This window comes from Plectropomus leopardus, chromosome 3, assembly GCF_008729295.1.
Source record: "Plectropomus leopardus isolate mb chromosome 3, YSFRI_Pleo_2.0, whole genome shotgun sequence".
NCBI classification, from domain to species: Eukaryota; Metazoa; Chordata; class Actinopteri; order Perciformes; family Serranidae; genus Plectropomus; species Plectropomus leopardus.
This window is the reverse complement of record NC_056465.1, coordinates 36,769,553-36,785,569: the sequence shown is the minus strand read 5'-3', so window position 1 is coordinate 36,785,569 and position 16,017 is coordinate 36,769,553. Positions and strand designations below refer to the sequence as shown.

Here is a 16,017-nt window from a genome sequence, read left to right as displayed (position 1 = left end):
GTTGATGCATATGGCATACATTCAGTCCAGATTGTGTATTTGAGTGTAATCAGTGAATTTGCAGCTCAGCTCCTACAATAAGTCTAAAATACACTGTGGAAACTAAATAGTTACATTCAGACTGTTCAGGTCCAAAAATGCTCCATTGAAACCCATTCAAACTGACATTTTTGATCCCACAGCCATCAGAGCAGAAAAACAGGACTTGTATTATTTCTGGGTGTCATTCTGGGCTTTTGACTCTGAATTTGTCATTTTGACTATTTTCCACCTGATGAGGTCATTTTGACCATATTGGGAAAAATATCTCGGGGAAAAAAAAGGAAAACTAGTGAAGAATTATGTCACAAGAATTTTATATTTTTTTAAACACTTTTTTGAATGCACTTTCTTTGTAATTTTTGTGTTTTTTAAACTAATTCTCAGAAAATATTTCTTGCACTTTTTGAACTAATTTCTTGCTTGTTTTTGAGTCATTTCTTCTTTCATTGCTCATTGCCTCCTTCCCATGTTTTTTTGAAGAATTTGCCCAGGTTTCAAAGGGTTAGGACATTTTAATACGAATTAAGACCTTCATTTAGATAGTGGATTCAGTGCCTTTTATGACTTTTTAAGGATCTGCAGGAAGCCTGTAATCGAGTTAAAGTACTGATTCTTTCTTTGCGCGGCTGATTATCAGACTCGAGGTTATGTTGCATGACATGCACACATGCATGCAGACTTTCATACGTGTTACATTAGTTGTAGTTTGACGTAATTATTCTCTAAAACACCACAGAGAGATCAACCGGCAAAACAAAGCAAAACGCACCAGTGACACAAACAAAATGACTTGATCCTCTCATGCACAACCAGGTGCTTAGTAACACTTACAGGCCTTTATAATTCCTCTGTTTACCTGCTGCTACCTGACCTGGGAGCCAGATGAAAAGCACGCCGATGTGCAGGCTAAAATGACAGTCTGGGTTAATTATCTGTAAAGCTGCATGGATTAGAGGAATTCACAATAAAATGCAACCGCAGAGGGTGGCGGAGAGGTAAAACAGGCTGCTAAAGGGGAAGATCTGCGGTCTCATACCAACAGAGACTCAACCAAAGAAAGAAGCCGCGTTAGAAATCAGCCTGAAATCTAAAACAGCGGTTTACATCAACACATTAAGCAGGTTTCCATTAACCCTCAAATTGCGCAAAATAAAATTGCGGATACAAAATACACCTCGAAAATATCACTTAAGTTTTGCACAAATCTGTGATGAAAAACCCACCTACGGTCATCCCAACTCGTCAGATATCGCTGCGTGGTCAGCGCCCTTCATGATGTGCGAGGTATCCGCCTGCATCTGTTGTTGACATTTCTTGCTGTGTCATTTTACGATTGTTCAACTCATTTTCTTTTCAAAATAAACTCAGTTCTCACAACAAATGTTAACCTTCTGCTTGTTAGTCTTTCTCAAAATAAACTTACGTCGGTAAACCCCCCACTTTTTCCGTTTACTTCAGCCCGTTCTCACGGTGCATGCCACTATACGCGACCACAGACTGTATATAAAGATGGACGACACACCCCCACTTACCCCCGCCACGCTGAAGTAAGGTTACAATATCTGAGATACGGGCGTTGCCATCTTTCGAGGGTGATGTCATTGAGAGCCAGAGCCTGTACAGTACCGATATCTGCGGTTGGGGAGTCGCGGCCAAAACACCCAACAAATCAATTGCTAGTGGCTCCATTGAATGGGAGCTTACGGATTGGCTGTCATGGCTGTCAATCATGGCGGAAAAGCCCCGTTTTGTTTAATTTAATAATTCATTTAAACCAAACTAATCATAAAACCAAACACCTGAACAAACGTCAGGGCGATGAGAACTACCTTCACTGACAGAAACCATCTTTGGGAAAAGTCTATTTGGCGTGTACTGTGAGTTTTTAGTTTGACCTATGAGCATTCACTAACATGGAGGGGCGGGCTTTATGACCTATACTGCAGACAGACACCAGGGGGCGATACAGATTGAATAATCTCACTTTGGGGGAGCTTTCATGTCGTCCATCTTTATATACAGTTTATGCGACCAGTTCGCCTCAATTCACCTCCGTCCTGCCGCACTGGTCACTTGTATCCATCTGAAATCCCCCGTCTCCTCCAGACAAAGTTTTACTTCAGTATTTGCTGTACTTATACACAGATGTTTAGAAAGTCAGTGGCTGTGTTGATGAGATCAGCATTTGAATTTTTGAAAACTGTCACCTCCTCTCGTCGTGCCGCCAGCTTGGTCCACGTCACAGGTATCCCAGCATGCTTTGTGCAGGGAATCTGTTGGATCCAATACAAATTGAATGGTAGCGGATTTATGGATCACGTGTAGTGGCGTAAAGTGGGCATGGACCGACTCTGAACTTATCAAATACGTCCTCTCTGTCGGTGCTCTCGGCGTACCTTCCTGAAGCTGTAGGAACCTGGTAGTACAATACTTAAGTATGCAGCTTTCTCCATACTATAGCAATAATTTAGTTAAAAAGTACAAAAAACTACCCTAAACAAATAACAAAAATATGAAAAAGAAAAAAGTAAAAATATATAAATTTAAAAAATAGCAAGGCAAACACGACTTAAAAAAAAGTAAAAAACAAAAGAAATAATTTTGCACCACAATTTGAATATGTCGTTATGATTGTTATGTTTTCCTCAGCTTTTTAAAAAACAATTTTTCTAAATCTACTTATATCTTTCAATTAACAAGTTGCACATTGCCTTAAAAAAAAATGCACCAATTTGCTCAGGGCTGAAATACTTGTGAAAGGTGTCTGAAAGCGGCACAAGAAAAGAAAAGGGATATTCTAGGTTTCAAAGGGTTAATGCAAATATGGGAAAGTATGTTGATTGATCACCTTCTATAGATAAATAATAACAGGAGAGTTATGAGAATAATAAAAATACTGTCATATGGCAAGTCGGGTCACAAGAGTTTCCTCTCATCAGCATCACTGATGCATTAAATCTGAGAAACTCTGGACAAAAAAAAAAAGTTTGGTGCAAAAAAATGTGGTCAATGTTTGATCAAGTTGTGCGTGTGCTGGTCTCCCAGCAGCTCTGCAAGCTTAATCTCACTTGCACCCTCATCAACACAACACAGAAGAGAACAAATTTACTGTTTCATCCTCATTCTTCGCGGCACGCAGAGGAGCTGTATACAGTACACACCAGATCAAAGCCTTAATTGAAAAATAATTATAGGTACTTAATCATAGAAAGCACTGGGCTAATTGAAGTGAAAACAAGGAGGCAAACGCAGACCCTCAGAATCGTGGCAGAAAGAGGATATTGTAAAAGCTTCTTCTTCAATCCCCATTGTCTTCCAGATTAAATAGGAGAGGGCTATTAGCGGAGTTAATTGGCTCTCTAATTTAGATCTCGCCCCACTGAAAGCATAACGGATGCGAGCCTGTCGACCAGTGATGTGTGCACTCTGTCACACTGTCCTGCTGGACTGTGATTGGTTAATTGCTGAGGGATTTTTGAAGTTTCCTCTCATTCTTCAAATTTGTGTTTGTGTGTGTGTGTGTGTGTGTGTGTGTGTGTGTGTGTGTGTGTGTGTCGTCTCTCAGGCTGCCCAGGTAGTGTCCATTGTTTTGGAGGTTTCAAGTTGGAACTCATGTGACTCATTTAGCACAACAAGCTCTGCCTTCTGGCTCACATTAAACCTGCTTTTTTTTGTTTTTTTACCCAAATGCTGTTGATTTCTACTGATTTCTGTCACACGCACCCTCGTGCACAGAAAGAAATATGCACTGAAATCCTGATTGTCCTCCTCTCGACCTGCTCGTATTTTTGTTAAAGTTCCTGCTGCCCTCAGAGAAATAGCACATTCACTCCGGGCCACGCTGCGTGAGAGGAGTCCTTATCACACTCCCAGCAAGTTTGCTCCCTGCTGCGCCCGCCGCGCACGTTCCCCGCGCTCACCCTGCCCTCTAGTGTCCGCCGGGCCGCAGTGCACTGATCACTGAATCAAAAACCCATTTAGACACCCAAAAGGTGGAAGAAAGTAAATGGGCCATTTTTCTACCATTTTCCGAGACAGCCTTTCATCATTTCAGCACATCTCTTTCTAGTGTTTTCTTATTGTAGCCTGAGTGGTAATGGAGCTCTTGACTGCAGTTCAAAAATAGAAGTTGGTGCGGAAATTTTCTTTCAAGGTCTCTGTCACCCAAACTTTTTTAACAAAGTCGGAGAAAATGACAGCAGATTATGCTGCGCGCCTTCGCTATATGACACACTGTCTGTGGGACTCACTGTCACGTTTTAACCCCTTCATGTACTGCATTTATCTTTTGTTTCTTGACTTAAAGTGACAGTTCACCCTCAAATCAAAAATATATATTCTTCCTCTTTCTGTGGTACTATTTTTTCAGTCTGGATCAGAAAAACTCATCTTGCTTTACTTTGGGGGCCACTTTTGCAAACTGACAGGAGGCCAGGGGCCAGTCGCAGCAACATTTCTCTGATTTTAGGACATTTCTTGGATTTTAGCATGTTTCTAGGGTTGTAGTACTTAGTACTTTGTACTTTTTTTTCAGGATTTTAGGACATTTCTCTGAGTTAAGAACATTTCTCAGATTTAAGGGTGTTTCTAGGATTTTAGGACATGTAGGGTTTTAGCACAGTTCTTGGACTTTCAGGACATTTCTCGTAATTTAGGACATTTCTTAATGACATTTCTTCTTTGTCTTTAAGACAGTTCGAAGATCTTATAAAATGTCCAGCATTTTAGGGCATTTCTAGGATTTTTGCACATTTCTCAGATTGTCAGACATTTCTCGGATTTTAGCAAAATTTCTCGGATTTTAACACACTTTGTAGAATTTTTGAACATTTCTAGGATTTTAGGACATTAAATGCATTAACATCATATTGTTAGTAACTTAATGTTAAAATATCCGCCAGATCTTAACAAACAAATGTAATGTATACATTGTTTGTAAAAATGTAAAATTGCCGATTGTTATGAATCTAACACATCTTCCTTCTATAAAACGAAATGACGTACGGTTACGTAACACGTCGTCCGACTTGTTGTGAAATGGTAAAGTTATGAAACATTGACGCACCGTCACCAAAACAACCACAGTGACCTGTACTGTTGATGTATTTTCTTTTTAAAAGCTCATCCGTGGAAATATGTGAGTATCACAAACTTTTGTGATCTAAAAATCTAAAATCCAACGGAAAAATCCCATCGGCTTTTTGACGAGGTAACTAGGGTAACGCTAGCTTGTGACTCTTTTTTTCTGACTATTTCATATTTAGTTTCACTTGTTCTGACCTTCATACTGTATGATGAGTGACATATTTAGATCTCTGACTCTTTTTTTGGTAATTTTTTTATGGCTGCACTGTCAGAGGAAATATTCCAGATGACATGTACATCAGTTTTTTTCATTGTCTCCAAATTCAGCGCGACATTTTCATTTGGATCTTCAAAATACAGTCATGTAGGTTCAAACAATATCTGGGCTCACGAGCTGATCCACCGGCTGGCTGCTGCGCTTTAAGGTTTACGAGTAAAACACCTCTCAGCACTGAATTACTGCTTCTTACAGAACTTGAGAAAACATCTTATTCACGGCAACATCTTAAAAGTGAGTAAATCTTGTGATCTTCGCTGCTTAGCAAACACGTGTGTGCAGTAGCTTCTCTTTTCATGTATGTTTGTAAAGGCAGCTCATGATAATTAAACTGAAGCTGGAAAAGTTGTTTGCTGAAGGCTCAGCCTGCTGGGGGACAAATGGCTTCGCACAGCAGACAGAAACAGTCATTAGCGCCGCGTGCTGCCTTTATTTCTGTTGACCGTGATCAAATCCAGACGGCTGAGTGAGTGTGTGCTGCGCTGGGCGGGTCTTTCCCTACTTTCTTCAGTGATTAACTGTGCAAGGAGTGAGTGAAGGCCTTTGAAAATATTTATTTAGCCTCATTCTGCACTCGTCATTAGCTGAAGCCTTATTTGTTCAGTGCTCACATTGAAAGTCTGTGCTGATATTCTGTGTTTTTTAAATGAATAAAATAGAAATAAGGATTTGTTACTTTAAAGCTGGGACGACAACAACAGGGGGCCAGGGGCCAACAGCAGCCCCAACAAGCTCTATTTTGATGCTGTTTTATGCACTCTGACACCTTATAGATACTAAAAGCACAGAAACATTTCCCAGTGTGAATCACTTTATTTTTTATTGTGAATCAGAAAATGGTTGGGGGCCACCAGCACCCTTCTGGGGGCCAGATTTGGTCAGCAGGCTGCACATTTCACGTTATATTATTGTAAAAATTACTGAAGTATTTGGCAATTGCTTCTTTTAATACTGAAGTTCCAAATTTAACATTAAACATGGTCTAACTTCATTAGCATGGTAAAAAAAGTTAATAATGATTAAAAGTCAAATATTTCTTATCGTTCCATTTGAAAAAGCAAGAGCACTAAACAAAGTTTAAAAAAAAGTCCATAAACCAACTTTTTGACACTGACTTTAGTTTAGCAAACTTCTGTATGTTGAAAAAAATGAAAAAATATGCAAATATTATAATAATTGAGGCTCTGTGTTTCTCGAAACAAAGCCCCGGCCCGGTTTCAGTTCCGTCCTGGTGTCTCGTATGTTCTCCTCCATCATATCAGCAGCAGGCAAACTGCTTTCAGTTCACAACAATCATATCAGTATTTACTTTTGCCTGACCGGCCGCTGCAGAGCTCCCACCCCGACAAACTGTCGTCCAGTATCGCTCAGCGCGGCCACACGCTGTACAACAGTATTCATCCTAAAACTTAATAACACTAAAATAAACGTATAACTTATGCTTTGATTTCTAAATAAACTTTACGACCTGAACAAAGCAACTGAGTTAATACAAGCACTTTTTTTGCATTGTAAAGCTCATATGACTTCCTTATTTCAGAGAGTTTCTATAATTTTTTTAATTTATTTTTTTTTTATTCTGGATCAAAACAGCGTAATTCTCAATGTTATTGTGTAATTTTGCAAAGTAGACATAAAACACAATACTGCTTTAAACTGGAGAAAATGTTGACATGTCTAAGCATCCTGACTGGTATCGCCACGTCCCAGCCCATCCCATAATATTCAAGTTTCCCATCATTAGGATGTGACTCAGCCGAGACGCTGTAAACAGGCTGCTGTGAGCTGGATGTTCATGCTTTTCAAATATGAAACTGAATGTCAGGTGATAAAGAAACATGAACGACAGCTTAAAGTTTATTATTCAGGGAAGAAGAGCTCTTTTTAAAACCCCTGAATATCTGAAGAATTTCTAAAAAATATGACATATTTAGTTACAAACAACCAAAGCAATGACGAAAAAAACATCCTTAGATATTATTTTCTATAATTCAACACTTAGGAGAAAATGCTCTCGTATCTGTCCATTAAGGGCTACAGCTAACAGCTGGTTTATTTTTATTTTTTAAAAATAATATATTATTTTTAAAAAATATATATTTTAAATATATACTTTTCCTGGCACTATGACTTCACATGAAACTTGGGCCTTTTTACCTGAAAATACTTGACGCCTTACCTTCCCCCAAGGCCAAAGATTTAGCACGTGAAAAAAAAGAAAGAAGGAAATGAAAATAAATAAATCAGAATAAATTTATTTATTAGCTATTACATACATATATATATATTATATATATATATATATATTTATATATTTATATATTTATATATTTATACATTTTTATATTTAATCTAGGTCACTACCTGGACAACAGTTAACATTAATGAAATATTACACTTTACATGTGATCAAAGATTAATATTTAAGTTTTAACACCTAAAAAAAATCAGCTGTTGATGGGCTGTATGAGGACTGTGTGGATGCAGTCTGATCTGATCTGATTGGACAAACAGCAGCGAGGCAACATAAACAAACACAACTGTTATCACATTTTGATTCAGATAGTGCTGAATCCTGATTGGTGTACGGTGACCTAATTTCTCCCAACTGATTTTAAACTATGATAACGCAAACAATAAAGCAAATACATCGATTTTTCATGTAAAACTAACAAAAACTGTTGTAACTTTTGAAAAAAAATGCTTGTTTATGATTTTTGGGTCTTTATGTCTGATGGTTTGAATTCAAAACAGCTTACAGTTTCAAATTTAAAGTAGTATAAAGTAAGTAGTGAGGGACATTTTTATAATAATCAAAAACTTTATTTATATAGCACTTTTCTTAACAAGGTTGCAACATTAAAAACAAGGCAGCAATAAAACAACAAACATGAAGTCGCATATTAGTTATTCATAAATGCTTTCCTCTAAAAGAAAGTCTTAATAAGGGATTTAAACGAAGCCAAAGCTACATTTTTGTATAAATCTGCGCAGAGAAACATTACCCGCAGCTGTGCAGGCTTTCGACAAACGATATTTGCATTAAAACGTTATAGTTCATGTTCAGAGTGAGTCACCTGTTACTGACCAGAGTTACTCAGCAACATTAATCATATTTTACTAATACGCTCCACCCAGATTCTGCTGCACCTGAACGGGCCGTGTGCAAACAAACAGGGTCACTGCTGGAGTCCTTTTTGACTCCAGGTCTGCAGATATCACATTCAAACACGCCGCCGCCGCCCTGAGGAGAGGCTGCTTTAGCTGTTTAATCCAACGTGTGAAAGACAGGCGGCATCATGGCAGCCACTCTCTGTCAGGTGCTGGGCTTCGTTCTGAGTTTGATCGGTTTGGCGGGAATCATCGCGGCGACGGGGATGGACCAGTGGGCGATACAAGACCGCCTGGACGACATCGTGACCTCCGTGTACGTGTCCTCGGGCCTGTGGAAGTCGTGCATGCAGCAGAGCTCCGGCTTCACAGAGTGCCGACCGTATTTCACCATCCTGGGACTGCCAGGTGAGCTCTCATTTGTCTTAAGCGTAAATAAAACAGATGAATATATTTAAAAAAAGATTAAGATGATTTGTTGATGAACACAGAAAATGATGTAACTTTACAGTTTGATGCTGTATAAACAGCTGATTGTTGGCATTACGCTGAAATGTTGGTAAAATTTTTTAATTTGAGCAGATTGGCTTGATTGCTTTCAAAAACATGTGAGGTAGCTTCTGCGCAACGACAGCAAGAAATTAGTAATAAAAAACAACAAAAACAAAACCATAGACTTTTTTTTTCTTACAGTTTGGGAAACATTTCTAACCAAGTTGCATATTGCTGGTTTTTCCCATATTTTTGACATAAGTTGCACAAAAACAGTGATGTCGCTTCAGGTTTCAAAGGGTCAAAAAGTTACTTATTGGTGTTATACTAAAATATTGTTTTTTTTTTTCATTGGGGGAAAAATTTGTTGTCATTGATAAAAAAAAAAAAGAACACACTGGGAGTAAAAAATATCGAACCATTTCAGTTGTGTTTCCTCGTATTGATGGAAAATAACGATGAAAGGTCAAACCACTCCCTCTGTCACCAAGGGGAGGAAATTCTCATCGCCACCGTTTCCCGAAACTGGCACAAAGAAAAAAATGAGGTAAACATCTGATAAGAGCTGTTCCCATTGAAGCGTACATAAAGATAAGCGGCGGCTGCGACTCTGCCATTTCATGACTCCACCGCGGCGTTGGCGGTAACTTTGACTTCTAAAATGGCTGCCTCGATGATCCAGTTGATCGGCTTCATGTTGTCGGCGTTGGGGCAATTCTTAATATGCGCCGCAACGGCGATGGACATGTGGAGCCTGCAGGACCGATCGTTTACAGTGGTCACCAATATTTACACCTACTCTGGGCTGTGGAACACGTGCGTGGGGACGGCGTACGGCACGACGCAGTGCAGGCCTTATTTTACCATCCTGGGCCTGCCAGGTGAGAGAATCACAAAACCTTTCTCCACATGTTGGATTAAGGGGAACATTTTTCCAAAGGTACTTTAGAATATTTGGGAGGTTTTAGGGCAGATTTTCTCCATTTCCCTCCTGCATGAAAAATGCAGCGCGCTGCAGAAAAAGATGGTGTCTCTCCGGAGTCAAATGGAAATTTGATGAGACATCCGAAGCTTAGCTGAGCAAGCACAAGCTTTAGCCGAGTGTCACACAATGTAAAGTACATTTCCACACTCTGCGCTTAACAGCTGAATGTAGTGTCGAGCATATTGTACATAAGGTCTTAAAGGCTTAAGTGGAAAAGAATACAGGTACAATATCTCAGGCCGCTGAAAGACGGCATTTAGGTCAATATGTTTTACTACAAGCTGCCTCCATTTATGCGTTTTTATACTGCAGTTTGGGTTTTCTTACTCTTTAGTTTTTTACTTTAATTGTAAACAAATGCCAGAAGATTTGAGCTCTCGAAGCCTTTTTAAAAGTATATTCCTAATGTTCATGTGCAGAAGTTGTATGTTATTATTCGTCATTGCTGAAAAAAAAAAGAGATTTTGAACCGATACTTAAACAGTTATTTCACTTAAGAGTAACTTAAGAACATTTTAGCACCCCTCTTAAGTAATTAACTAGATAGACCTATGTCTTTGTGCTTTATTGATGTATTATTCTTTAACCCTTTGAAACCTAAGGCGACGTCACTTTTCTTGTGCTGCTCTCAGACGCCTTTCACAAATATTTAAACCTAACTGTCAGCAAATTGATGCATTTTCTTTCAGAGACACGAGAAAGAAGCAATGAGCAACCTGAAGAGAAATGTTCCACAAACTGCAAGAAATTATTACACTTAATGTAGTTTTTATTTGCACTTTATCAATCAACGCAGGGCGACGAGTCTTTGCAGATAAGACTCCTTTTCAGATATTTTACATGAATATTGATTAAAAGAAAATTTAGAGAGAATTTCAAAATTTATTTTTAAAAAATTACAAAAGCAAGGGAAAAACTATACATTTATAACTAAAGCTCATAATATTTTTTAAATTATGTTATACTTTGAAATTTGAAGCATTGTTTCCAGGCCATTTCCTTTTTCTGTTTTTGAGTAATTTTCTTGTACTTTTACTAATTTCGTTTCTTGTTTCTTATTGCCTTCTTACCTTGTTTTTGAAAGAAATTAAGCCAATTTGCTGATGTTTCAGAGAATGAAAGCACCCTGAGCTACTTTTATTTAAAACTGTGCTGAACAGATGGAATCTGAAATTCGTTTTATGAGATTAAGAACTCACTTATGACTTTGACATCAGAGATATGTGAGACAAACAAATGTGGTTTTTGACATGCAGCCAGAAATGTTTTGTGATCTTTAAGTTAAGCTGCACTTAAACAGAGTACAGTACAAAGTAGAATAAAGAATATTGAAGTACACAGTACTTTACTTGAGTAAATATACATATGTGTGTGTGTGTGTGTGTGTGTGTGTGTGTGTGTGTGTGTGTCTGTTTGTTTGTTTTTCGCCTCATTGACTTCTTGCAGATCAATTTATGAGAATTAGAAAATAGTAAAAACATGATGAGAAATGTTCTGACTGCTGTAACTTTGGCTTTCAGCTCTGCTCCAGGCCGTGCGCGCCCTGATGATTGTCGGCATCGTTCTCGGCGCCATCGGCTGCCTGATCGCCATTTTTTCGCTGAAGTGCTTGAAAATGGGGAACATGGAGGACAACATGAAAGCCACGATGACTCTGACGTCTGGGATCATGTTTGTTCTTGCAGGTGCGATGATGTTTATGACGCGTAGTCGTGTTCTCGCAGATGAATTGTTCTACATTAATCTCATCGTTTGCTTCTGTAGGCGTCTGCGGCATCGCGGGGGTGTCGGCCTTCGCAAACTTGATTGTGCAAAGTTTTCGCTTCACGACATTTGCAGACGGCGGGTTCAGTATGTTTGGAGGAGGCGGGATTGGCGGACTCTCAGGGAATCTCACTCCGAGGTAAAGTCAGATTCTGATGGTGTTTTGCGTGCTCTGGTTCTCTGTGATGTTTTACCGTAACCGCCGTCCTCTTTCAGGTACACTTTTGGCCCCGCTCTCTTCGTGGGCTGGATTGGCGCCGCTATCTTGGTCATTGGAGGCATCATGATGTGTTTGGCGTGCCGTGGGATGTCTCAAGATAGGAACCAGCGGTGAGTTTCATCGTTGAAGGAAGCAAAAACTAATTTGTGACTTTTTATGACCTTTAACAGAGCTGGCGGCAACTCTGACAGCGGCTATCTCCTCCCGCAGTGAAGTAACAGCAAGTCAGCTGCTAAACACAACAGAGCTCCAACAGAAATGTCTAGTAAGCACATGCAAAATATTTGTGCAGATAGATGAAGTTTCGCTTCAGACAAAGCTGAACAATATAAAGCAGCAGGGGCGTAACTTACAGGGGGACACAGGGGACATGTCCTCTGTACTTAAACCTTTGCACTTTTTACAGTCCAAAAACTAACGTTATCTTTAAAAAAGGAACAGCAGTTAGCTGGCTGATAAAATGATCAGTAGCGATATCGATTGAAATATGAGACGTAGTCGATCGAATGTCGATAGATGTCGATAAAACGCATCCCAGCCGCGTTTTGACAGACAACACTTTGCCTCTCAGGACAAAGAAAAGCTCGGTGAAAGGGTTAAACATATACCGGACGCCGAATATATCAAGTTTATTCATAAACATAAATGAAAACACACTCACATGTAGGGCTGGGTAATAAACACGGAACGTACCGTTACCGTGACATGAGACCACGTGCCGTCTGAGATTCTGGATGTCGTCATATCACGATATGAAACAAGTGTGTTTTCCTGATTTTAAAGGCTGCAGTAAAGTGATGTAATTTTCTAAACTTATCAGACTCTTCTACTCGTTCTAATACTTGCGTTCACCTACTTAAGTCATCAAATCCACATTACTGATAACAATCAAAACTCTAAAAAATGAAGAAAGACATAATCCAGTTTTTCTCTATATCAGGTATCTAAAAAACGAAATCCCTTTTGAGGATTTGAACCCCAATAAACTTGTGTTTTTCTCCCTCCCTCGCTGTTTTTCCAGCAGGAACTGTTTCATGAAAACCAGCTATTATAAACCAAAATATGATCTTATAGCCAAGTGGCTTTTGTGCCTAACCACATTAACCACTGCCGCATAATTAAAGTGCAGACGTCACGTATCTGTGCTTTGCAGAAACATATGATAACAACATTTTTCTGGCGATTTGGTTGCCTCCCAAACCTCTGAAATCACAACCCCACCCCTGCACAGCGCGCTGATATATTCTGTTACACTGAGGGTAAAAATCTTAAGGACACAAACTCAGCAAAATGTAAATGCAGTCATTTGATGTGAGCATGTTTTTTTCTCTGCATATACATAATGCAGAGTTGCAAATGCTTCTATGAGGCTGGTGCAGAACAATAAGCAGAGACCCTCATATTCTCTTTTCCTCTTCATATGTTTTCACTTCTTTGTTTTTTTGCTATTTTAATATGAAGAATAAATATTCAGACTGAGGAGGATCGAGAGTGAGTCTGGATGTTCTGATCCATCCAGCAGCTTAATGCTTCAAACTCTTTATGCTTGTCTGTATTTCAGTTAAAGTTGCTTGTTTTTGGTGTTTTTTAGGTATGATGGGACGGCCTACAAAGCCCCCTCTCACCACTCTATCTACAAGTCTGAGGTCAGACCCCGTCCAGCCTACAACGACTCCTACAAGGCCCAGAGCATGGAGGGGCACCAGACCAACCAGAGATTCGACTACGTGTAAAATAATCTCACTATTTAGATACCTCTCTTTTATATTTTGCTACTCTGTGATGACTTTTTTCTCTTGTTTTGGTCTGAATTCGAATTCTTCTCTCTACTTTAATTTGGCTGAACTACAAAACATTTGAGGTGTTTTTTCTTTTGTTTTTACAAACATCATATAATCCTAATTATTGAAAAACATTTTTTGATTTGTGTTGTTACTTTTGTGTCATAAAAAAAATAAAGTGTGATTCATATTTTTTTTAATTCAATATTTGACACTTGAACACGTGAACAATGTTGTCTAATTCTTTACTTCGACGTTTCTTTCGTGTCACGGTGCAGCCAAGTTTACTAAACTTTGAATTAGTGGCTGTCTATGAATTTAATGTGGTTTTCCGCAGTAACTCAACCCAAACCTGACGTGAGCGGAGACGTTGCTGCTGCCGGCTTGTGTTAGTTATTAACCAGGTAGTTTTTGTGCCTAAACGTCACCACACTTCACCTCAGAGCTGTTCAGATGTGGAGTTTCAGCGTCGCCGCTGTTTGACTACATAATAACGTAAAAATGTGTCTGTGGTTTGCAGAAATGTTTAATGCCAACATTTTCCTCGGGCGACTGGACTAAGAGATTATTAAATATTTGAACCCCACTAACTTTCAGATGTATCTGTTGTGTCGGCGAGCTAACGGCACCAACAGCAAAAGTAGCTTGTTGACACAACGTTCATTTAAACTGTAGAAGAAGAGAGACGATAATACGGTCAATATATCGTTCTGACTTGATCAAAATGCTGTCATTATAAATTTCTGCAATACAAATACTGTTGTTATTATAACGGCACCAACAGCCAAAGTAGCTTGTTGGCGCACCACTCGTAAAATTTTCTCTGACCTCAAAGAAAAGCAAAAATAAAAAAAACGTTGGTGAATCCCAAAAATCAATGGGTACTAACAACATAAGAGCAAATCCTTGATAAGAGTAAAAATAAGACATAATAGTTTGTTTTGAGGCCCAGCGTGCACGATTTAAATAAGTCAAAAAGTTTCAAAGGTTAAAGAAATGCAGCAGGAAACGCTGATTTAATTTGTGTGCATCCTGACAAACAAGAAATCATCGAAGCAAATATTGATTGTTGTTTGTTGTTTATCCTATTAGTCTTATCAACAGGAAGTGGTCATCAGTTTAATCGTGGTAGTTAACCTGTTATCTGCAGCCCTCCGGCCACTTATGATAAATAAAATAATTGTCACGTTGTTTCGGGGTAACTGAATAAAATAAACGGCTGCGTGTTTGATGTAGACAGACGCTGTGTGTGTGTGTGTGTGTGTGTGTGTGTGTGTGTGTGTGTGTGTGTGTGTGTGTGTGTGTGTGTGTGTGTGTGTGTGTGTGTGTGTGTGTGTGTGTGTGTGCGTGCGTGCGTGCGTGCACGCTGTTTAAGGCAGAATACTTCTTTATTTCTCAGGATACAGACAGAAAATTGTTTAGATGATGTGAAATCACATTTCGTCATGATGCTGGAGGTTAAATGTGATCACACTTAAAGTGAGTTATTTATTGTTTTAATGAGACTGTAACAAAGTAACAGCTCTCCATCAAAACAATTAACAAACAATTAACCATTAAGCTCCGTTTTTGTGCTTAGTTGAGCGTCAGAGGTGCAGCTCGGCCTGCGAGGATCACACACTAATGTCTCCAGTTTGGTTCATGTGAGAGATCATGTAAATAATGAGCCAATAATAATGTTTCTCATTGTTTGCAGGTTTATTTTTGAAAGTTTCTCATTATTTTCAGATAAAGTCATTTTTAAGACTTTTTTTATTTATTTTTTTTTTATTTTGGAAATGCTTCTCATTTTGTTTTTTAGAAAGTTTCCCATAATCTGGAGATGCTAAGTCATTATTTTCAGATAGCGGAGTCATTATTTTGAGATACTTAGTAAACATTTTTTCAGATTTCTCCTTATTTTTTAGATACCTACTTACTTATTTGAGTGAGAATGTTTCTCGTGTTTTGAGATACTAATTCATTACTTTCAGATAAATAAGTTTTTATTTTTTGTCATTATTTTGAGATACTACATCATTAAATAAGACAGTTTGAAAGAGTTTTTAAATACTAACACGTTATTTTGAAAAAGCTGCTCATATATTTTGAGGTAACAACTCTTTTTTTTTTTAAGAAATTTTCCCATAATTTGGAGATAACTAAGTGTTATTCATTTTAAAGTTTCTCATTATTTTGAGATATTAGATTTTTTTTAGGTAGGCAAAATTCATTATTTTGAGAGTTTCTCATTACTTTGAAAAATGATTTTGTGATACTA

The 16,017-nt window shown here is 38.5% G+C and overlaps 1 protein-coding gene across 1 annotated transcript; it reads left to right on the top strand.

Annotated features, from left to right (window-relative positions):
- Positions 1 to 8,703: 8,703 nt before the first annotated feature.
- LOC121941428 (claudin-18-like) lies at positions 8,704 to 13,709 on the top strand. The gene is made up of 5 exons (XM_042484233.1): positions 8,704 to 8,923; positions 11,513 to 11,677; positions 11,757 to 11,895; positions 11,973 to 12,086; positions 13,568 to 13,709. The coding sequence occupies exons 1-5, from the start codon at positions 8,704 to 8,706 to the stop codon at positions 13,707 to 13,709; spliced, it is 780 nt and encodes a 259-aa protein (XP_042340167.1).
- Positions 13,710 to 16,017: the final 2,308 nt, after the last annotated feature.